We start from the raw sequence: 25,236 nt of genomic DNA, 5'->3' as shown, positions 1-25,236 counted from the left end.
TTTCACCTTTTTTCATCAAAATAGGCCTATACATTATATATATATATATATATATATATATATATATATATATATATATATATACATATATATGTGTGTGTGTGTGTGTGTGTGTGTGTAGGCCTATGCGGTCCCAAACAGAAGGTTGATTTGAATAAAAAGAGAAAAATCCAACAAGCATAACACTAAAAAAATTTCATCAAAATTCGATGTAAAATAAGAAAGTTATAACATTTTAAAGTTTCGCTTAATTTCACAAAACGGTTGACTACGTCTTGGTTTGTATGCAAATGAGGAGGCTGATAATGTCATCCACTCACAATTTCTTTTGTATTTTATCATATGAAATATGAAATATTCTAATTTTCTCTTCATTGTCAAGTGAAACAGATAAATTCCTCCTTGAACTGTGTAATTAGCATTATTTCAATACTGCATGGTTCAGTCAAGATGGCCCTTGTTGTCAAATCTGTAAAACATTAAATATTGTGTTATTCAAACAATTAAAAAAAAGAAAAATAGTGAGTGAGGGACATCATCGACTGTCTCATTTGCTTGTCACTGAGTTGTGCATATAACTGTTTTGTGAAAACTAAGCGAAATTTTAAAATGTCATAATTTTCTATTTTACATCTGATTTTTATGAAATTTTCAGCATTATGCTAGTTTGAATTTCTCTATTTATTGAAAACAATTACATTTTGCTGGGGTGAACCTGCCCCTTTAAGTTAGCTGGCAGATTAAATTTACAATACAAGACAATGGTAAATCACAGTACATTATACATAACAGTCACAATGCATCATTATATTAATGTTCGATACAGTCAGGGGCGGATCCAGCTTTCGCCAATGGGGGGTCGGATTTTTTCAGTCACATTTTCCCCGATCGGCCACTTGAACTTGATATTTGTTTGTTTCTTTGAAGGGGTAGTCCCAATAGTCACTTCTAAGCTTTATTCTTATAAATCAACACAAATATATAATAATCTCATAAGCCTTATTTAAATAGTGCGAGCGCGAAACGCGACCAGAATTTTTAAAATTCATTTTCAATATACGTTTTGATCTGATCAAAAAAGGATCTGTTAACGGCTGCTTGTTAGCCATGAAGACGTTACATATTTCAACTATCAAATAATGCGAGCGCGAAGCGCGAGCTGAACATTTTTACATTTCTACCTGAAGAATGGAAATTCAAAGCACTTTTTGTAATAGTGAAAAGGATAAGTATAAACGATTGATGCGAGCGGGGAAAAAATCGAGATTTACACCTAAAACTGGGACACTGTATATTCATTTTTTGTAAATCATAAAAAGGATGAGTAATTGGAAATCTTCCTATATTAATAATGCGAGTGCAAAGCACGAGCAGATTTAAAAAAAATATATTTTGAATATAAGTTTTGATCAAAAAGGATCTGTTAACGGCTACTTGTTAGCCATGAAGACGTTATATAATTTGAGAAGTTCCTACACAGAACTCTTCAAATTTTCACTTAATTAACTCCAATTTGCTTATTGCACAGAGATCTATGAAACACCACGGTCCCGATTCATGGAACTCTCTACCAGAGTCTATCAAAAAATGTTCATCTCCTTATATACTAATTTAAGGCAAATGTAAAATCCATGTTATTTATGAGGCGCCGAATGTACCAATATTATATAGAACAATTATTTGTTATATAATCATTATTTATTAAATAATAACTATTATTTATATATAATTTACATTTTATTTGTAAATAACTACTATTATATAAAATATCATTTCTAATTATTTATATATAATTCCAAGTAATACTTCATTATTTGTAAATAATAATAGTTCGACATTCCATTATTTATAAATAATGATTATTTGTTTTTCATTATTTATAAATAATGATTATTTGTTTTTCATTATTTATAAATAATGATTATTTGTTTTTCATTATTTATAAATAATGATTATTTGTTTTTCATTATTTATAAATAATGATTATTTGTTTTTCATTATTTATAAATAATGATTATTTGTTTTTCATTATTTACAAATAATGATTATTTGTTTTTCATTATTTATAAATAATGATTATTTGTTTTTCATTATTTATAAATAATGATTATTTGTTTTTCATTATTTATAAATAATGATTATTTGTTTTTCATTATTTACAAATAATGATTATTTGTTTTTCATTATTTATAAATAATGATTATTTGTTTTTCATTATTTATAAATAATTTGTTGAGTTTTCCATTATTTATAAATAATGATTATTTGTTAAATAATGAAAACGTCTACTTCATTATTTATAAATAATTTTTTCGAGTGCACCATTATTCTCATTATTTATAAATAATCATTATTTAATGTTCGAGTTTTCCATTATTTATAAATAAAGATTATTTGTTAAATAATGAAATATCTACTTCATTATTTATAAATAATAATTTTGTTTCAATATCCCATTATTTATAAATAATCATTATTTATAAACAATTTTTACAGTTTGCCATTATATACAAATAATCATTATTTATATACAAATAACCATTATTTATTAAATAATGCCATTATTTATTAAATAATGCCATTATTTATTAAATAATGGAAAACTCGCTATAACATGCAAATGTGGGACCGCCCATGATATGAATATTCATGATGCGATTTCCTTTTTCGTGATTTTTCTTCACAAATATTTGTCCATTTCCTCTTCATAATGACATTTCTTGAAGCAATTTTCTAGGGATATGGTCTGATTGTAATATTCTTCATTTTCTATATAACTTCGTCTTCGTAGAAATATCAAAAAGTGTAATTTTATACGAATTTTCCTACAGTTCACAATCCCCATAGGCGCGCGTGTATCGTAGGGACAACCGGTGAATCGACGGAGTGCTCTTCATCGAAATACTACGTTGGTTGGTCCCCGGAAGTGGCGGGCGGAATTTAGCCCGAATCCTCGATGGAAGTCGATCAAGTGCATATGAGCTGAGAGAGTGAAATATCAGTGTACTTGTACAGGCCCTTCTACTTTTTATAAATATTTCTTGTTGCTTTTTTTGTTAAGTTAATTTTTCCTGGTGTAGAGATAAGTTTCAGTTCTAATAATGCACTTCAAATACATTTTGGAGTGTCTGTTTGAGGCGTTTAAGCGTTTGGGGCGATTTCACCCTGGCCCCAAAATGCTCGCAACGACAATACGGGGGCATGATGACCCCTAAATTTTTAAAAACTTATTTTTCTATTGAAAATTATCACAAAATTCACCAAAAGTGTGCACGAAAGCCTTCGTATTTCACTTTTAAAACTCCAAAAAGTGCCCAAATGACAAGCTTGGTCGCTTCGCTGTGTCGCTTTCAACTTGAGAACGTTTACGCGTCTGCTTCCCCCCCCCCCCCCCCCCCCTCCTCCGAAAGAAATTCTGTATACGGCCATGCTCTAAAGAGCCTGGCACATTGATTTATGTATACTTTCATTTTCATTACTTTTATCTCATTATCAACATGGCCTAGCTTACGCAGAATTTTTTCCAGGGGGGCCGGGGCCGGAGCATGACGCGCGGAAACTTTCTCAAAAAAATCTTGAAAGCGAGATAGCCACGGGACCAAGCCCAAATGACAAGCTTAATTGGTCGCTTCGCTGTCTCGCTTTCAACTTGAGAACGTTTACGCGTCTGCTTCCCCCCCCCTCCTCCGAAAGAAATTCTGTATACGGCCATGCTCTAAAGAGCCTGGCACATTGATTTATGTATACTTTCATTTTCATTACTTTTATCTCATTATCAACATGGCCTAGCTTACGCAGAATTTTTTCCAGGGGGGCCGGGGCCGGAGCATGACGCGCGGAAACTTTCTCAAAAAAATCTTGAAAGCGAGATAGCCACGGGACCAAGCCCAAATGACAAGCTTAATTGGTCGCTTCGCTGTCTCGCTTTCAACTTGAGAACGTTTACGCGTCTGCTTCCCCCCCCCCCCCCCCTCCTCCGAAAGAAATTCTGTATACGGCCATGCTCTAAAGAGCCTGGCACATTGATTTATGTATACTTTCATTTTCATTACTTTTATCTCATTATCAACATGGCCTAGCTTACGCAGAATTTTTTCCAGGGGGGCCGGGGCCGGAGCATGACGCGCGGAAACTTTCTCAAAAAAATCTTGAAAGCGAGATAGCCACGGGACCAAGCCCAAATGACAAGCTTAATTGGTCGCTTCGCTGTCTCGCTTTCAACTTGAGAACGTTTACGCGTCTGCTTCCCCCCCCCCCCCCCCCTCCTCCGAAAGAAATTCTGTATACGGCCATGCTCTAAAGAGCCTGGCACATTGATTTATGTATACTTTCATTTTCATTACTTTTATCTCATTATCAACATGGCCTAGCTTACGCAGAATTTTTTCCAGGGGGGCCGGGGCCGGAGCATGACGCGCGGAAACTTTCTCAAAAAAATCTTGAAAGCGAGATAGCCACGGGACCAAGCCCAAATGACAAGCTTAATTGGTCGCTTCGCTGTCTCGCTTTCAACTTGAGAACGTTTACGCGTCTGCTTCCCCCCCCCCCCCCCCCCCCTCCTCCGAAAGAAATTCTGTATACGGCCATGCTCTAAAGAGCCTGGCACATTGATTTATGTATACTTTCATTTTCATTACTTTTATCTCATTATCAACATGGCCTAGCTTACGCAGAATTTTTTCCAGGGGGGCCGGGGCCGGAGCATGACGCACGGAAACTTTCTCAAAAAAATCTTGAAAGCGAGATAGCCACGGGACCAAGCTCAAATGACAAGCTTGGTCGCTTCGCTTTTTCAAGATTTTTATTAGAAAGTTTACGCGCGTCCTGCTCCCCCCACCCCCCCCCGGAAAAAATTCTGCGTAAGGCCATGATGATAATGAGATAAAAATAATGAAAATGAAGTATACATAAATCAATGTGCCAGGCTCTTTAGAGCATGGCCGTATACAGAATTTCTTTCGGAGGAGGGGGGGGGGGAAGCAGACGCGTAAACGTTCTCAAGTTGAAAGCGACACAGCGAAGCGACCAAGCTTGTCATTTGGGCACTTTTTGGAGTTTTAAAAGTGAAATACGAAGGCTTTCGTGCACACTTTTGGTGAATTTTGTGATAATTTTCAATAGAAAAATAAGTTTTTAAAAATTTAGGGGTCATCATGCCCCCGTATTGTCGTTGCGAGCATTTTGGGGCCAGGGTGAAATCGCCTCAAACAGACACTCCAAAATGTATTTGAAGTGCATTATTAGAACTGTATTTAGAAATATTTATAAAAAGTAGAAGGGCCTGTACAAGTACACTGATATTTCACTCTCTCAGCTCATGTGCACTTGATCGACTTCCATCGAGGATTCGGGCTAAATTCCGCCCGCCACTTCCGGGGACCAACCAACGTAGTATTTCGATGAAGAGCACTCCGTCGATTCACCGGTTGTCCCTACGATACACGCGCGCCTATGGGGATTGTGAACTGTAGGAAAATTCGTATAAAATTACACTTTTTGATATTTCTACGAAGACGAAGTTATATAGAAAATGAAGAATATTACAATCAGACCATATCCCTAGAAAATTGCTTCAAGAAATGTCATTATGAAGAGGAAATGGACAAATATTTGTGAAGAAAAATCACGAAAAAGGAAATCGCATCATGAATATTCATATCATGGGCGGTCCCACATTTGCATGTTATAGCGAGTTTTCCATTATTTAATAAATAATGGCATTATTTAATAAATAATGGCATTATTTAATAAATAATGGCATTATTTAATAAATAATGGTTATTTGTATATAAATAATGATTATTTGTATATAATGGCAAACTGTAAAAATTGTTTATAAATAATGATTATTTATAAATAATGGGATATTGAAACAAAATTATTATTTATAAATAATGAAGTAGATATTTCATTATTTAACAAATAATCTTTATTTATAAATAATGGAAAACTCGAACATTAAATAATGATTATTTATAAATAATGAGAATAATGGTGCACTCGAAAAAATTATTTATAAATAATGAAGTAGACGTTTTCATTATTTAACAAATAATCATTATTTATAAATAATGGAAAACTCAACAAATTATTTATAAATAATGAAAAACAAATAATCATTATTTATAAATAATGAAAAACAAATAATCATTATTTGTAAATAATGAAAAACAAATAATCATTATTTATAAATAATGAAAAACAAATAATCATTATTTATAAATAATGAAAAACAAATAATCATTATTTATAAATAATGAAAAACAAATAATCATTATTTGTAAATAATGAAAAACAAATAATCATTATTTATAAATAATGAAAAACAAATAATCATTATTTATAAATAATGAAAAACAAATAATCATTATTTATAAATAATGAAAAACAAATAATCATTATTTATAAATAATGAAAAACAAATAATCATTATTTATAAATAATGAAAAACAAATAATCATTATTTATAAATAATGGAATGTCGAACTATTATTATTTACAAATAATGAAGTATTACTTGGAATTATATATAAATAATTAGAAATGATATTTTATATAATAGTAGTTATTTACAAATAAAATGTAAATTATATATAAATAATAGTTATTATTTAATAAATAATGATTATATAACAAATAATTGTTCTATATAATATTGGTACATTCGGCGCCTCATAGTATGTTATTAACAGAATATCTAAAGTAAGTTTTCTGTGTCAGTATTCATTAAATCACTTTTCCCTTATATTTAATCACCAAATACTCTCCCATGACCATCATCATCATCACCATCATCATATCCATCATGGCCTTCATTTTCACCATTATCCTCATTCTTATCATCTCCATCTTCATCATTATAAAATTATGAAAAAAATAACATTTCCATTCGGCATTATAAATGTATTTATTAATTTGATGAATTTTATTCCGGGGTTGTCATTTTTCAAGCATTCTGCTTCTAATGACAATCCTTCCTCTGCAAACTGTTAATGTTATAATATTGTTGTTGGTAGTAGATCGCATTTGTTTCGAATGACTTTTTTATTTAGTATTTTTTATTTGTGATTCATACCAAAATCGATTACCGATAATATTACGTTTGTTACGTAATGAAAATTGTATTGTATACAAATGTTATGAATGCAGAAGAAAACAATAAATCAAATCAAATCATGAAAATTTTGACATTTCTACTTGAAGAATGGAAATTTAAAGCACTTTTTGTAATCGTGAAAAGGATAATAAACAACTGATGTTTATACATTATTATTATTATTATTATGATGATGATGATGATTATTATTATTATTGTTATTATTATCATTATCATTATCATTATTATTATTATTATTATTGTGGAGCGTTGTGGTCCAGTGGATAAGTCTTCTGACTTTGAAACAGAGGGTCGTGGGTTCGAATCCCAGCCATGGCGTAATTTCCTTCAGCAAGAAATGTATCCACATTGTGCAGCACTCAACCCAGGTGAGATGAATGGGTACCCGGCAGGATTAATTCCTTGAATGCATGAGCGCTGAAAGGCAGCTCGAGCTAAAGCCGGGGTAATAATAATAATAACGCGCCTCGGAATAGAATATTTCTAGATAGATGGTGCTATATAAATGCCTATTATTATTATTATTGTTATTGTTATTATTATTATTATCATCATCATTATTATTATCTATGTACTGCACTTTTCCCCGAATTGGCCCAAAGCGCTTACAACAACAAAAGAACACATCAAGTATAAAATGAAATTTGTAATCCTAAAACTCTGGACTGGAAAAAAATGTCTTCAGTCCCTTTTTAAATGAAGGAAGAGATGGTGATTATCTGAGTGAAAGAGGTAACTTATTCGTGTATTTTGTATTTCAAGCACTCTGTAAGAAAATTGTTAGGTGGATATGGATCACAGTTTAAAAAAAGAACTGATATGACATAGCACCGGGACATTCTATAAGAACATTATGTCATCATTATGGAAATGATGACTATCTTCCTATTTCTCTTCCTATAGATGAAACTTGTCGATATTCCATTATGAAAAAGGGACAATTTGATTATTAAATTAATATCTTATTTATTAATCTAATAAGCCAAATGAGAGCGCGAAATCTGTTAATATTATGACCTAAAACTGTCAATCATGTAGCGAGCGCAAATTGTGAGCCGAAAATGTTGATAAACTGTCATGAAATGGGAATTTTAAGTAGTTTGTTTTAAAATTAATATTGAGATATACATAACTCACCAATTAAAATGCGAGCATGCAGCGCTAGCTGATACGTTTTGGCACTCTGACCTGAAGAGGGATATTTTGAGAACTTTATGGAATACAGGAAAACAACAGGTATTGACAACTCAAATTTTGCGCCGCGCGCAGCGCGAGCAGAAAATGTTTTCACACGATAAAACACATTATTTTACAGAGCACTTAAAAAAAAATCAATTTGTAAACCAAACAAAATAATGAAAGTTCGATTTCCGAGCTGAAATATGTGTTTTATATTGACTTCAAAATTTGATATTTTAAGCTCCATAGGCCTATTGAGCAAGATTTGCAAATCACCTAAAAAGCAATGCGAGCGCGAAGCGCGAACGAAAATTTTATATAGTGACATGTTGGATTTTTTTGAATTATTTTCCAAGTCTTCCTCCCCTCATCTTATTTTATTCACTCGTCTTCCTCCTCTTATGTTTCCCCTTCTTTTTATCATCTCTTTTTCCTTCTTTTTCTTTTTTTCTTTCTTTTCCCCTTTTTTTTTGGATCCGCCTATATGGATACAGTATATAGTGATAGCATTTAATATCGAAAATACAATACAAATAAGTTCAAACATTAGTATAGGTGCATACCCGTAGTATCTAGTAGTTGGATAGAGAGAATATGGACATCTGTTTTACATTTTAGGATATTTGGTTTGCAAGATGGACATTTGATTTACCTATATTGAAAATGAATTCGATTGTGCGGACATTTGAATTCTCTATGGACATGTGGTTCATCTATGGGGATATAGTCTGACTATATGGACATTTGAGTTCCCTATTGACATTTGAATTACCTAATCGGACACTTGCTCTGACACGGCGGACATATTTTGACCTGCATGGGAATCCTATACTTTGTATGTTTTACTTGTCTAAATAAATACAAATAAAAAGCAAACAAAACATGATCTTGGCCTCTTGGGTGCAATATTCCTAGAATTGCGTGAATGAGAAATTACAGAGCTTTAGATATGTGTTAACATAGTTTCAACTGTTCATTAGCAGATAGTTTACCCATTTATACACATGTGTCAAAATGGGTAAACTATCTGCTAACGAAAAGTGACTTTATTGAACATCCACTGTATTGATATTTGATATAAGAATCAATTTGATCAATGTTGGTTCACACCTTCCATTGAATATGACATAAACAATAAACAGAACGGTCCATAAAGGCTTTATTGTAAAACTATGAACAGCGTCTACTGGACTTAAATTTCGAAGTAAAAGTCGGAAATTCGACGGTCACTTAGTTATTTTGGTTGATCTCAGACCGTCAGGAGCAAGACATTGACACGTATATAGGCCCTACCTTTTATTTAATTTTAGAGGATATCCTCGGGCCCTGGGAACGATTTTTATTATACTATAGGGGTACTGAATTAAATTGACAAGCAAAAACAATCTATTTTGGTAGCATATCTTGTTTTCCAGTGGGTGCTGCCTAAGGTAAATATTACGCAACACACTGTCAGATATAGTTATTTTACGTTTTTGTACACCGTTTTATTGAAAAACGGGGTTGAAGCCCCCATGGCACCCCCCCCCCCCCCCGACCGCGATCCCCTCTGGCCGGTTTCCTGGCTCCTGAAAATATAAGAACAAAATGAAGACGAAGAAAAAGAAGAAAGAAAGAAGATGAGCAAAGACAAAGCTTCCGAGCCAATAAATTGTGTCAGCTGACCGGGCAGCTGACAAATAATATATGCTGACACAATACTTTCGAGAATTTGCGCATGCTCTGTCGAATAGAATGCAAACACTTTGCACACGACTGAGCGAGCGCTGTATATGTATGGAGCATCTAGCTAGCCAGCTACTATACTGTGTACGTATCAAAAACGAGCTAGCGCGAACGACGACTCGCGAAAGTCTAGTCAGAAGAAATCTAGACTGCCGTACCTGGGCAAATTACGAAGAATTTCTCTCCAGTATTTCAACTTTCTATAATAAATCAGTTCTCGGGTACCCTGGTAAGTTTTAAAATAATCTTATTATTGTTTTAGTATATTGAAAACGAGAATTTGCTCTCTGAGTTTGGAGAAAATCTTAACTTTATCGGTGTATTTTGGTTCGCCGTTTAAACTGTTTCAAGATGGCGGCCCGTGCAGAGCCTATTCATTCACACTACGTTTCACGTTCCATTCGCACACTGTGTGTGAGTGTATGGCATAAATAAGGGCATTGTATTGAACGATGCTGCCATGGCATGCGACCACAAATGCGGGTCCCGTAATTTTGTCCATTCAAGATATAGTAGTTTTGAGGCTCTTGCTCTATGAAGAGTAGACTGAGTTTTCCTCATCCAAATCTCCCAGTTTTTCGCTGAAGTGGAGTGAGGGCCGGAGCCTGGACTGCGCCACTGGGAGGGGGGGGGGGGGGGGGGGGGAATCGAACCCATTAGCTGCCCTACATGCACTAGCGTACTCGAGTCACAACTCATGCAGGGGACGTATCCCTGCCCCCCTGACGAGCCCGCTGACGAGTCACAAATGATACAGGGGACGTGCCCCCCTTTTTGAGAAGCCAAATTAATAATTTGTAATGTAAAAATGCAATAAAAACAGACGTGTACCGTACCCCCTCTTTTGAACCTGAAGGCCTTTTTTTTTTTTTTTCGATTGTCTTATTTTTTTCTGGTAAGGAATCCTTTTTTTTTTTTGCTTGTCAATTTTTTTCGCGGACGAAATATCCTCCAAAATATTTGCCCCCCTTCTGGAAATTCCAAGGTACGCCAGTGCCTTGATCAATAGCTTGATCCCGACCCCCCCTCTTTATTTGTTTATAATATGATTTGAACAGATCAGACAAACAAAACACTGAAAAATTCATCAGAATCGGATAAGGAAATATATTTTGAAAGCAAGTTGGCATTGATTTCTTTGAAAAAGTTATGAGCAGGTTGATGATGTCAATACTCCAATATATTATTTAGGAGTGGGCTGTAAATGGGCGATTTTTGCTGTGCCTGTCATGCCTGTGGCGTAACAGCTAGGGGGGCCGGGGGGGGGGGGGCAAGCTGCCCCCTGTCGGATTTCACCGGGAAAATAAAAGAAAAACGGGAAAAAGAAAAAAAGGAGGGAGAAAGAAAGGGAAAGGGGAAAAGGAAAGGAGGAAAAGGAAAGGGAAAAGTGAAAAGAAAACGAAGAAAAAACTTTTTATAATGGAAAAGGAAGGAAAGCGGGAAAATGTACGAAAGAGAAAGAGAAAGAACAAATCATTCCGAAATAGGCATATGTAATGCAATAGCACAGTGGGAAATAAATTAAAGGATGACAAAATGGCAAACAATAGCGGGAAACGAAGGTAGAATGTAATTAATCAAAAGCTAAATTGGAAAACAAAGAAAAGGGACAAGAAAAAAAAATAAAAACACGACCGGGCTGCCGATGATTGAAATTAAAGAGCAGGAAGAAAGATGGACTGCATACAACATTGTGCTATAATTAAGCTTGCTAAATTTTATGCAAATAAGCTACCTGGGCTTTGTCACAGACCCCACGCAGTAGGGGCTCTTCATTTATAACCTTCAAATGGCTCTATAACGCCCCCGTTCAAACACCGGCATACAATAGGCATTTTTTTCCAGCTCGCTTTGCACGCTGGCGACTTTTTACAAATTTTTCCCACATGGCTATGTTTTGCCCCCTCAAAATGTTTGGTTCAATACGCAACTGGGTTGAATAAATGTGTTGTGTAAAATATATATTCTGCATATGCCCGCGATTTGATTAAAATAGCGGCAATCTGCGAGGTTTAAATGACTTTGATATCAAGAAGTTCCGGGGGCTTCGCCCCGGACCCCAACCGCACAGCACTGCGTATGGAAGGGTTGGGCCATGGCCCCAAAAGTTCTACAAACAAGAACAAAAAAAAAGGGAGGAAAGAAAAGCAAAGGAAAAGAGTAGGAATATGATTTTATTTACTGAATATAATGTCAAAAAATTGCTCAAAGTTAGATTCTCATGAAAAGGTGATTTTTTTCTCGCTCGCTCGGGACTTATATAAAGCTGCTTTTTAGCACATGTGCTATACTGCGCCCCTGTTTTTTTTTTTACTCTTCACGCTACTGCCGCAAAGAATCCTGTTCACAGTGGCGTACAGATCACCAAAAAAAAAAAGGGAATCTAAAGAGAGATGAGTGAAATATAATTATTATTCTCTGGATATCATGTCAACATCTATCACAAAATTGTATTTTGTATTAAAAAGGTCAATTTTTTGCTCGCTCACTTCACTTGCTCGCAACTTTTTTTTAAAAAGATAAATTCTGCCCGATACGCAATATCTGGCCTTCTCAAAGTAGTCGCCTCATTACACCATTACGCCTGTTCATACCATGATATGACCGGGACATTTTTGGCTTTTGCCCCCCCTGGCCACCGACCCCTGTTACGCCGCTGCTGTCATGCCTGTGGCAAAAGTTTTTGTGTGTTCCTTAGGACATGGAATGATAATAATTTACCATGGAGTACCTCATAGTTACCAGGGGCCATGTGCATGGCACTGGATTGAGGGGGGGGGGGGGGGCGTGGCATGGGGAGGCTTACGCCCCCACTTAAAAAAACCATACATGTACAAAACCGTAAAAAGTACCATGTAATTGTGATTTATTTTTGCATAATCAGACTCCTCCCCCCCCCCCCACTTTCAAAACCGGCCGTTCCGAGGCGCCTGGTTACTATGGTAATATTGCTTCTCAGCCAATCAAAATCAGGGGAATTCAAAGTTGTTAGATCTGACATGACTTGGTGTAAAATGTTAATGAAATGCTCCCCATGCAGCTCGAGCTGCTCTCACTTCGGCTTTTGTTATTCACTTTTGTTAGTTGCAGGTTTGTATTTAGCTCAGCTTTGTCATATATTTCCATGCAGTTGACAGTTTCAACCTGCTTCTTTTATTGTTCCTATTCATCTGATTCTGTTCATAATTTTCCCAACATTTATCTCGTATTGGTCTCTAGTAGGTCCATCCATGGTACTGGTTATCTTCATGCATTGGATCCAGGGGCGTTGCATGTTTCAGCGAGAGTAGGGGCTAATTTTGTTTTAATGTTAATTTTTTTATACAGAATTTCACAGCTAGCTATTGTTATACCTTTCCACACTGTTCAACTGTATATAATTATGCCAAATATATTCATTGTGTTAAAATGTTATGTATTACTGTAATTACTCCTAATCTCCTCCCATTCTTCCTGACATTACTATTTCTTTTGTATACATTTCTCTCTGTATTCTCCTCATTATACACTGATATACATTTTTATTAACAAAGTCTAGTAGGTGTTATTCAGCCTTTGGCTGCAAATCGAATAAAAATACAATTTATCTGTCTACATCTGGGCCTATTTCTTACGCGCAAAGCGCGTCTATAACTTGACATTTTTAAAAATACAATGTTTAATGTATTACGCTGAGTTAAGTGTTTTTGTGATGCTTGCCTTTTACATAATGGATCACATATGACTTTTTACAGTTGTCAAAACTATTGGGGCAGATATTCCCCCCCCCCCAAAAAAAACAATAAGTTTATGGGGGATCACGTACCCCCCCCCCCCCCGATTGACGCATCTATTAGATCATTAATTGCCCTTTCATTTTGGCCCCTCCTTTCTTTTCTTTCTATTGGATTATCTTCAACTTGATTTGCAAATAATAATAATCTTAATTATCATAAGTGATGTACTGGCAAAGAGGCCAAGATTATTGCCAAACCAGATTATCAAGCGATATTATGATATTTATATATATTTGTATTTTTTTTTCTTATTCACCAACATCATGTGTCTACGCGGACCATGGAGGTAAAAATGTTGGAGTGTTGACGAAATACAAATTAATCATATAGCTTTCGATTTCTAAAGAAGTACAAATGAATACACTGGCGAACTGTAGCCTTTGATGGCGACTTGTGTGATGCCGCCAGTTTCATGGGAATACTGAAAAGTGATATGTGTTAATATTTCAAATTTTATTTGATCACAAAATCTCAAAGCCTTATGTCCTGAAATTGGACGAAATATTGTATAACCGTTTCAAAATATGAAATACCTCAGAATTTGAAAATTTTTAAATCAACATTTTACAAATTTCCACACACTTCCTCATTGGAAAAAAGTAAAGATTAGTTTCAGGGAATACACCCATTCGTGATATTATGTGTCACAGTCGCGGCCACATGCGGCCAGTCGAGTAAATTCAAATCACATTTCACTAAAAATTGCAACATTTATTTTTGCTTCCTCCGTAAAAGTTAGCAGTGTGTCTGCTCCAACTCTGCTCATAATATCCGACCAGAGGCAGCGAAAAGTAACTATAATTTCAAAAGCATTTTTCCTATTGTATCCGGCCAGTAAGTCTGTAGTTAGGTAGGAATCTTTTGTCTACAAATACAATATGCAAGAAAAAGCCAATGAAACACATGCCTGGCATATTTTATCCCTGCGGCATCAAACGTGACATTAAATGAAACATCGAGGTAAAAAGAAGGAGTACCATGATGTCTCGCTCATTTCAAATTTGTTAGTTTCGCCCAATATCATGACATAATAAGGCTTTGAAATATATTTTGTCATGTGTTTAATATGATATCCACATTTTGTGATCAAATAAAAGTTGAAATATTCTTACTGCAAATTTAGTTTTCAAAGTAAAAGAGTGTGTAACAGGCCCAATTAAATATTTTTTGTATAAGTATAAGACACAAAAAGACCTGTATCAAATTTGCAATTCAAAATCTACAGATATATGTCTATCTTTCCAAAATATCTTTAAATTCTAGAGCAAAACGGAAACCCTTGCCATAAAATCCGCCCTCCAATGAATTTGCTTTTATTTTTTAAAGAGATATTTGATGTCTAATAACGTACAGAAGGAATAGGTTTGTCAGTGACGTCAATAGTTCCCTCATTTGCATACCACCCACGATTGCGGAATTTAATGCAGGCCATAGCTTTATATCTTGTACCTTTGATTTTGATTATATTTCAGTTTTATTATGCGTTTCAAGATATTTTTTTTTCTATTCAACCAATTCGTAGCTTCGTTGAAGTTGGCCTTTAACTGCATGTTCTATTATTTACATAACTGAAACCCCCATGAAAAATTGCCATTGCCATTTGAAATAATAGAAAACAATGAAAATATGTTTGTTATTGTCAAATTTGCACCACTTACACAAACCAGACAAAGTTGCAAGGAATTGAACGATTTATCATTTGGGTGCTATTACTTGTCACTTCAATCTACCCCACGCCTTGAAAATAGATACAAAATATGTACATTGTGCGTGTTTTATTACATAATGCAGCAGATCAATTACCTTTCCTTAATTACAGCCCTATTCCCCTATTACTGCTTCACCTCGGACAAACCAAAGAGACAACAAATTATAAGCAGACTTTTACGTTGACATAAATATGTACCGTTGACCGGAACAACTATATTATTTCATCGAGAGTGATGACGTCACCAGTGGCGTAACAGGCGGGGGGGGGGGGGGGGGCAGGGGAGGCAAGTTGCCCCCCCTGGCGGATTTCACCGGGAAAATAAAAGAAAAACGGGAAAAAGAAAAAAAGGAGGGAGAAAGAAAGGGAAAGGGGAAGGAAAGTGGAAAAGGAAAGGAGGAAAGGGAAAAAGAAAAGTGAAAAGAAAACGAAGAAAACTCTTTTTTTAATGGGAAAGGAAGGAAAGCGGGAAAATGTACGAAAGAAGAACATTTGAGAAAGAACAAATCATTGAGAAATAGGCCTATGTAATGCAATAGCACGGTGGGAAATAAATTTAAAGATGGCAAAATGGCAAACAATAGCGGGAAACGAAGGTAGAATGTAATTATTCAAAAGCTAAATTGGAAAACAAAGAAAAGGGACAAGAAAAAAAAAATAATACGACCGGGCTGCCGATGATTGAAATTAAAGAGCGGGAAGAAAGATGGACTGCATACAACATTGTGCTACAAGCTTGCTAAATTTTATGCAAATAAGCTACCGGGGCTTTGCCCCAGACCCCACGCAGTAGGGGGCTCTTCATCTTTAACCTTCAAATGGCTCTATAACGCCCCCGTTCAATCACGTTCAATCACTGGCATACAGGAGGAGGGGGGGGGGGGGGGGTCGTGGTTCCACACCCAAGAGGAAATAAAAAATTATAGGAGACAACGTATAATGAAATGAATGGAAACAATGAAATGTGTTATTTGCTGAATATAATGGAAAAATCTATCACATAATTAGAATTTAATTTCGGTAGGCAATTTTTTTCCAGCTCGCTTTGCACGCTGGCGACTTTTTACAAAATTTTCCCACATTGCTATGTTTTGCCCCCTCAAAATATTTTGTTCATTATGCAACTGGGTTTAATAAATGTGTTGTGTAAAAGCTATATTCTGTATATGCCCGCGATTTGATTAAAATTGCGGTAATCTGCGAGGTTTAAATGGCTTTGATATCAAGAAGTTCCGGGGGCTCCGCCCCGGACCCCAAACGCGTATGGAAGGGTTGGGCCATGGCCCCAAAAAGTTCTACAGACAAGAACAACAAAAAAAGGAGGAAAGAAAAGCAAAGGAAAATTGAAGGATATGATTTTAATTACTGAAAATAATGTCAAAGTTAGATTCTCATGAAAAGTTGATTTTTTTTCTCGCTCGCTTCGCTCGCTCGGGACTTATATATAAAGCAGCTTTTTAGCACATGTGCTATACTGCGCCCCTCGTTGTTTTTTTGTTTTGTTTTGGTTTTTACTCTTCACGCTACTGCCGCAACGAATCCTGTTCACAGTGGCGTACAGACCACCGTGACAAAAAAGGAATCTAAAGAGAGAAGAATGAAATATATTATTCTCTGGATATCATGTCAAAATCTATCACAAAATTTGATTTTTGTATTAAAAAGGTGAAAAATTTTGCTCGCTCGCTTCGCTCGCTCGCAACTTTTTTTAAAGATATATTCTGGCCTTCTCAAAATAGTCGCCTCATTACACCATTACGCCTGTTCATACCATGATATGACCGGGAAATTTTTGGCTCTTGCCCCCCCCCCCCCCCCTGGCCACCGACCCCTGTTACGCCGCTGGACGTCACCGTCTAGCCTCAGATCTATATACATATTGATATACCCCGAGTTCCTCTAAAATAGAGTACCGAAGTGTGACGTCAGTTGCCATGGTGTCATGGCGGCCTGGTTCTACACTGTTAAAAATAATTTACATAACGCTGTTCGCTATCTGAATCGCACAGTAGTTGTTTAAACATTATACAAGACAGTGTTTAAAATCTTAAACAAAGTTTAAATTCAAATATTATCATGCATGGTTGTTTAAGATTTTAAACACTTGTTTAAACTTTTCAAACAATTACTGTGCGATTCACATAATAAACAGCGTTGTTTGAATTATTTATAACAGTGTAAACAGAGTCGCAGCTGACGATCGTCTGTGGGACTGTGCACAATTGTATTTGCAAATGACTTCCGCCCTTTCACACGGTAAAGGAATCGTAATTTGAATGATGCCGGGGAATGATGATTCCAGTGAAAAATAATGTTAATGGCGAATATTTAGCACGTATGAAACCAAACTAGAACACGTTTAGAATGACGAACGCTAATCACAGTCACGATTACAATAGCAATCATTATTGCAATGATGGATAATATTCTCGTGTGAAAAGACCCATAGGCTCGTCTGAAAAATAGGTTGCAAGCGATCAAATTCCGATAGCAGCCATTTTCTCCTATGAGAAACACGCTTTCATTCGGCGGGTTCATAAAACCAGGCCGCTATGACGTCATCGCTTCGGTAATTAAGGCCGTAACTTTTTGACAAGAAGTAAGTTGTTTGAGGATAGTACTTTGGTCGAAATGTAGATGAATGAGCACACATTTCATAGAAGGATCCAAATATAGGGGAGGTGGGGAAGGGGGGGGGGGTGGTGTCCCAAATGATTGAAGTACTTATTAACCCCCCAAAACCCCCTTTCTTCATTCGGCCTAAATAAGAATGCAAGCGATAAGTACGCGCAAATGGACGGTCATGGGGACTGTTTATAGGTATTAATGATACGGAGCTCAGTAAAGAAAAGCTTTTTGTGTGGGGTATTCTAACTTGAAACAGGCCATTCGGTTATGTACTTTTGGAAAGAATTTTAGTTAATGTGTTCAACAAAAATGCGAGGGTTGAGTAGGAGCTTGAAGATTTTGGTATTTATCGACTTGAAAGGGGCCATTGACTTTTATTTTATGCATGAATAGCATACGTACCATACTGGATAATAACAAATCTTGAAGTTAAAGTTCAGTTGATATACAGAAAAAATGTTAAGTTTTAAGCGCTTTTTTTGTAATCATGAACAGAATGCGCATCATACACAACTACAGAAGTATTGAGGGTTTGTGGCTCAGTGGATGATTCTCCGGACTTTGAACCACAAGGTGCGGGGTTCAAATCCCACCGCAGCACTTGCGTCCTTTGGCAAGGCGTTTATCTGCATTTGTCACTCTCCCCCCAGGTGTAGTAAATGCTGGGCAAAAAAAAGTGAGAGTGTCACACCAAAACGTTATAATATATTTACCTCCACTTTCATTATTATTTATGGTTATGTTTCCTTATAACCAAATGAGACCAAATTTGTCGAGGGGGGGGGGGCAAATTTACCCCAAGTTTAATAAGGGTTAAAGGGCATGGGGGCTTAGCTTCCTAAAGCCGTCTATTTTTTCTTCAGTCTTGATCATTTATAATCGAAGTATTCCTTCATGTTTCGTTTTGATTTCTAGATGAAATCAAGATGGATGAGGCCGGAGGAGAAGTTCAATTTCGTTGTAAGCTTTGTCAATTTATTGGAGCTGCCAAATCAGAAATTGCGCAACACTTTCTCAGCGAGCATATCGAGGTAGAATATATCACACCAACAAAGAAGGGGAAGAAAGCTGACGGAAAGAGTGGTGAAGGGCAAAAAGCCGAGGAGGATGAAGATAAGAAGAAAGAAAAGGTTGCTGATAAAGTCACGGAAGAAGAGGAAGTCAACTTTTCTGCTAAGCTGCCATCCAAAAAACGCGGTCGACCCAAAGGCAAGAAGGCAGGTGCTGTAAAGACTAAAAAGAAGGTGTTGTCTCCAGAGCCAGCGAACTTAGAGGACGAACCGAAACACCTTGGTCGGGGAATGAGAAAAAGAAAAAAGAGGATGCCATTAGGGAGAGCGAGCAGCGATGATGTTGACGAAAGTGACGATGGCGAAGATGACGTAGAAGATGACCAAATTACCATCCTCGAAGATGAGAAGGGAGAGCAAAAAGAGACCAAGAAGAGCGTTTTAAAAATTAAATCATGGGATTTCAAATCGCGACGAGGTCGCCCAAGGAAAAACGAGCGACGAGCTCATCGGAAAAAAGATCGAAACTGGACCGCTATTGACGACGTCGAGTCTAAAAAAGAAAGAAGTTTAAAGAAACAGAAATTGGATATCGTGGTTCCCACGAAAGTGTTCAAACGGATCCTCCGGGGTCGTACAGATGAGTGGCAGAAAACATATAATGATAAACATAGTCTAGATCTGTATCGATGTGAGGTCGAGAGGTGTCATGGGATAGGAATGGCAGAGGCCGAGTTTGATGTCCACATGAAATGCCATGTGCCTTATATGGAAGGATTTCGGTGTTTTATTTGTCAGTTCATGTGTCTTCACTGGCGTAACATGCGCCATCACTACCGAAAAGTTCACGACCAAATGCTAACCTGGGTCTCGTGCGACTTTGAGGGGTGTCAGAAAGAGTTCCCAAAGTTTGGTGCTCTGAAAACTCACGTAGCATTGGCACATATAAAACCCCCGCTAGTGCAAAAACTGAAACCACCCGGTACCGATCTGTCTGAGTTCTCGTCCTACCTGGATAAGAAAATTAAAGTAGACTCGTACGATGCTAATGTCAACACAGAACAAAACGATGTTGAAGATGAGGAAGAAGAAGATGATGAGGAACCAAAGAGAAGAGGTAGACCTCGAAAGCGTAAAAGGCCTGTTGGACGCCCATCCAAAGAAACTGGACCCCCTGTAAAGAAGCAGAATCTCCATCACAGGATGCAGGGGGAGGATCGAGAAAAGTTCCAGCGTCGCCTTGTGGCATTTGTTTGTGAGGTATGCACTGCCAAGTTTAACGAAGAAGAGAAGATGACGGAACACAGCCGTGGACATTATCGCACTGGCAGCAATCAGATCCATTGTACGGAGTGCGAAGAGTTTGTTACAAGCGAACAATCGTCACTGCAATTGCACATGGCCCAGGAGCACAAGCGGTTGCTGCAGCTACACCGGTGTGACAAGTGCAACTTCTCCTCGAATCGATTTCATGATCTAAAGAAGCACAATATCGTCCATACAGGAGCAAAGAACTACATGTGCGATAAGTGCGGGAAGTGCACCACAACTCCATACAACCTGAAGGTCCATTACCGACGAATGCATGCTTTAGACGAGGAAAAGAACATCAAGTGCATCACATGTGATTACAGATGTGCTGACAAGGCTGTTTTAAAGGTAATTTTCAAGCCAAGTCCCCATAAGCACAATTCCGCCTCATATATGATCCATTTATGATAACCAACACATATTCTCATTTTGAAAATTTTAGATAAATTGCATTTGGTAAATATTTTTAAAAAATGATTTAGTACAAAATGCAGGAATTATTACTTTGTCAAACTTAAATGCTATCCCACAATCTAGATGCATGAGTCCCGAGGCTTTTACTAAAAACATTATGATGAATCGATGTGTTCTACTTGTTGTTACTCTCATTCCACTCACTTTCTTTCTGCAGAAGTACTGGGGTTGATGCAATTATCTGATATATTATGTCATATCACTGTCCTACGTTGTTTAATGACTATCGATATTATATGCCACCATCTTATAGGATCACATTCGACAGAAGCATGGACTTCTCATCAACGGTGACGAGTACACCAACCCACGATCAATGCTCATGTTCCCCTGCCCTCAGTGTCCTTACGTGGGTCGGAAGCAATCAAGTCTGGACTACCACATGCGCATTCACAACGAGAACCGCCAGTTCAAGTGTAATCTTTGTCCTTATGCTAGCAAGACCAAGAACAACCTGGTGCTGCACCTTCGCACCCACGATGGATATAGACCGATGAAGTGTCCCCATTGTGATTTCAGAGGTAAAGTATCTTGATGCACTTTCTATTTTCGTGGAACGCGATCGCGGAATCGAATTGCAAGTCCACAAGTGGTATCATGAAAGAACTATATCTCTTTAATATTTACTGTTTGCTACCACGTACATTCATATATTTGAAGGTAATGTTAACAAGAAACAGCTCAAAATAACATAATGTAGGAAATAAATATGCAGTGATATCTAAAGCCTTTAGCATGTTGTCAATTAAATGGTTGGACTTTGTGTATTATATACTTCCTGTTTTCTTCTTACAACAGGCGCGACAAACAAGATAATTTCTGAGCATGTCATGTGCAAACACGCCAACATCCGTCCTTACCACTGCAGCATCTGTGGATGGAGCACGGCGTACAGTGGCAATATGTGGAAGCACATGGACACCCACCAGAAAGAGCTCAAAGACAAGATGCCCGAGTGTCCCGTCAACATCGTCAACAGCAACAACCATTCCATCCCAGCGCCACTCCGACCACCTTCGGGCAAAAAGCGAAACATGAACAAGGCTTCAAATTTCAAACTCAAACTGGCGAAGACTGGCAAGACCAGACGGCAGCAACCGCAGAAGACACAACCGATGGAACAGACAACTACTATATCAATCCTACAGGATAGGGATAATATTCAAGCCATCCAAGTTCAAGCGGGAGGGAGCATACCCGAAGGAGTGTTAATGGAGGTAAGACAAAATTATACTGGAGAGAATGAAATTGTTATTTTTAGGGCGGGCGAGCGCGTTGCGGTGTGGTGCTTTGGGAGGGTATTAAACATGTTAAAAGAAAGTAGTTTTATCTTGTCTTGTACTTCCTTTGGCGAGTGATTTTAAGTAATATCTCAATCCATCTTTTAAAGTTTTCCAGCAATGACGAGTTATAATTACCATAAAGAAGTAGCATACGTTCTCATTCAGGTAAAATCCAATGATTTCTCTCTGGTTGTCTGACAACTGGTAAGCTTAATTGGTGTGAACCTTCAGGAAAGAGGGTCATATGCAAATTAAGGTGAACATTCTGTGTTGGAGTAATAAATATGCCTGTATGCAAATGGTGAAGAGTTTTCATCTGCTCTTGGTCTCTGTTTAATGTAATATTATGTATACTATAACATTTGGCAGACTACATCTGACTTCATGTTCCACATGACCAGATAATCTTTACGTTCAACTTGCATATGGTTATAAACGAGCAGCATGCCAAAATGGGATACTATGTAATAATAATAATAACATTTGATATAAGGTGTTGGACACAAAACCACCAAAACAGCCAAGATGTTCCATATTATGAACCTAGCTTAGCTCGGCAAACATTGCTTACAGCATTCAAGAAATACCTACTGATATAAGCCCACTAACAGCTGGGTGTAGACTAGAGTGGCATATGAAATCCAATGCCTTCTCAAATGGCAATCATTTATAATGTCTCACTTTCATCCTGAAGGTTCCCGTGCATACAGTCCTTGGTCCTGGTGGCCAGATGATGGTCACCAAAGGGCTGTCTGAAGAAGAATCAGTAGGATCGTCAGCGCTCAGTAGGTTGGCGGCAGCAGTGGCTTCACAGGAGGTCCACATCATCCAGAACAACGACAGCATACAGGACGGTTCCCAACATCAGGAACATAGAATCATTGCCACACGGGTAGGTTGGTTGGTTGGTCTTTGGTTTCGGGGAAGTGGGAGGTTCAGGTATTGATCTGGGCTAGACTGTTGCCATCACCTCTTTAACCCTTTGATCGCTTATGTTGCCATTTCCCACATTCGTACAATTAAATTCAATAATCATTTTAACTTGTTTTCTCCCCATTTATATTAGAGAAGCTAAATGGCCATACTTAACATCTATACAATAATTGTGCAATATGGAAGTCTATATTGAAAGAAAATATTTTCTTAAAACACAGACAAAGAACAAAAAAATATCAAGAACGAATTAATATTGGCGCCGCAAATTGCAATCGACCCAACTGTAGTAAGGTAATTTTCTTTGGGGGAAATTTTGACTGAAAATCTTTGTATCATATTGGGAGATTCATTATTTATGCTCAGGGAAGCAGATGTGAATACATCTCTATGTTAAAAAACTATATCGTATAAATTAAATCAAGACGAGGAAGTTTGCAAGACGGTTAAACAGAAGTATTTTGTTTCTTATTATTTTTTTGTTAATTTTTTTATTTTAATGCACAGATCGATAATCCCATACCAACCTCTATCCATGTCGATGCAAACAACGCAATGGACCAAGTCCAAGAGATAATCGAATACACAGTTCCGAGTGTCGCTCAACAGATCATCTCAAGCAGTGGCGATATTACGGAGGTCATCACTGCCGATCATCACTACCATGCCGGTCACCACATCGGTAACCACCAACAGTTGCAGCAACAACAACAACGGCACCATCAACATCAGCAACAACAGCAACACGGTGGTAACAGCAGCATTCAGCAAGCAGCCGTGCACGCGGGTATACCGACAACCAGCGCCAATGAGCCGGTTCCGATTTCGATTGTTGAGCAGGTTGTTCCGCACTCGGATGACCAGAGTGCGGTCCGTAATTTGGTTGCTTCCATGATCCCTCACGACGCCGAGCTGGTAATGAGCATGATGCAGATTCAGCAAGTCCCTCAGCATGTACAGCAGGTTCAAGTCTCAGGGCTGCCAACCCTTCATGAGAGTTTGGAGCACTGATCTGTATACGGATCAGTGGTTTGGAGTGAGACATGGGTCAGATGCATAAAAAAGGACATGTAGTAATTTCAGGAAAGCAATTTCTTCAAGCACCGTAAGCAGTTGCTAGCCAAGCAAAGGATCATGCCTTAACAATTGCTTTATTTCCTAAGCACAACCCTTTTGATATTGCCTTCAGAAAGCAAGTGCTAGCGGTTTTAACAATAGTGACGTTACGCTGTTGCGAGCACGACTCACAGAACAAAGGAAGGACTCGCGTTGCAGATGTGTGGCAGTGCAAAATACCGCTTATCTCATGCAACATCTTTTCCTTAGACGTGGTGTCAAACTATTCCTTTAACTTGTTTCTAATTAATGAAATGATATAGTTGGCATTTGGTTTGCTCTGACTAGGAAGAAAACATGTACATGTAGGCTACGGTACACCTTGGGGTTCTCTCTCAGGTGCATAAACATGATTATTAAACGCAAACACCCTGATCAAGCATACGCTCAAGTAGACCAAAAGCTTTGGTCTCTGTTATGTTGTTCCGCTGAACTCCGTTGGCTCCACTCACCAATTACAGAGAAATTAAAAAAAAATAAAAATAAAAATGTTAAAAAACTCCTCGAAAGAGACGGCCAGCTGTCTAACGCTTAGGCTGCTCTGACCGCGCTTGAAAAAAACAACCCCAAGCAAATGCTTGATTTTTTTGGCAATAGCGTGATCATCAAGCAAATGCTAGCAATTGCTTTAGCTTACTAGCAAAGGCATTTGCTCGCTCATTTTTATGCCAACGGAATCGAACAAAAGCCTAACAAACGCAATTGCTACTTTTTATGCATCTGACCTATCGCGAGGGAACCAAATACGTCTCTCAATAGCGCCCCACTCGTTAATTTGTTGTACACATGGGATTTTGTCTCATCAATTGGACAGGGTATATTTAATATATTACCTATCTATTTGCAGTTATGTGCCAGTTTATACAAAACGGCAATCTTATCGTCTCCTTGCCTTATAGAGTAATTTTTATTCGTTGATTGAAGTTAGTGACTTGGACACAATTTGAAAATTTTGTTTATCGACCCAGTACGATAC

At 37.3% G+C, this 25,236-nt stretch overlaps 1 protein-coding gene across 1 annotated transcript; it reads left to right on the top strand.

The window, feature by feature from the left end:
* Positions 1-10,043: 10,043 nt before the first annotated feature.
* On the top strand, positions 10,044-24,835 carry LOC129253774 (uncharacterized). Its single transcript, XM_064095447.1, has 6 exons — positions 10,044-10,250; positions 19,049-20,802; positions 21,182-21,449; positions 21,727-22,145; positions 22,906-23,103; positions 23,652-24,835. The coding sequence occupies exons 1-6, from the start codon at positions 10,073-10,075 to the stop codon at positions 24,153-24,155; spliced, it is 3,321 nt and encodes a 1,106-aa protein (XP_063951517.1). The 5' UTR covers positions 10,044-10,072; the 3' UTR covers positions 24,156-24,835.
* Positions 24,836-25,236: the final 401 nt, after the last annotated feature.

Source organism: Lytechinus pictus, chromosome 2 (assembly GCF_037042905.1).
Source record: "Lytechinus pictus isolate F3 Inbred chromosome 2, Lp3.0, whole genome shotgun sequence".
NCBI lineage: Eukaryota > Metazoa > Echinodermata > Echinoidea > Temnopleuroida > Toxopneustidae > Lytechinus > Lytechinus pictus.
This window is presented reverse-complemented; position numbering and strand designations above follow the sequence as displayed.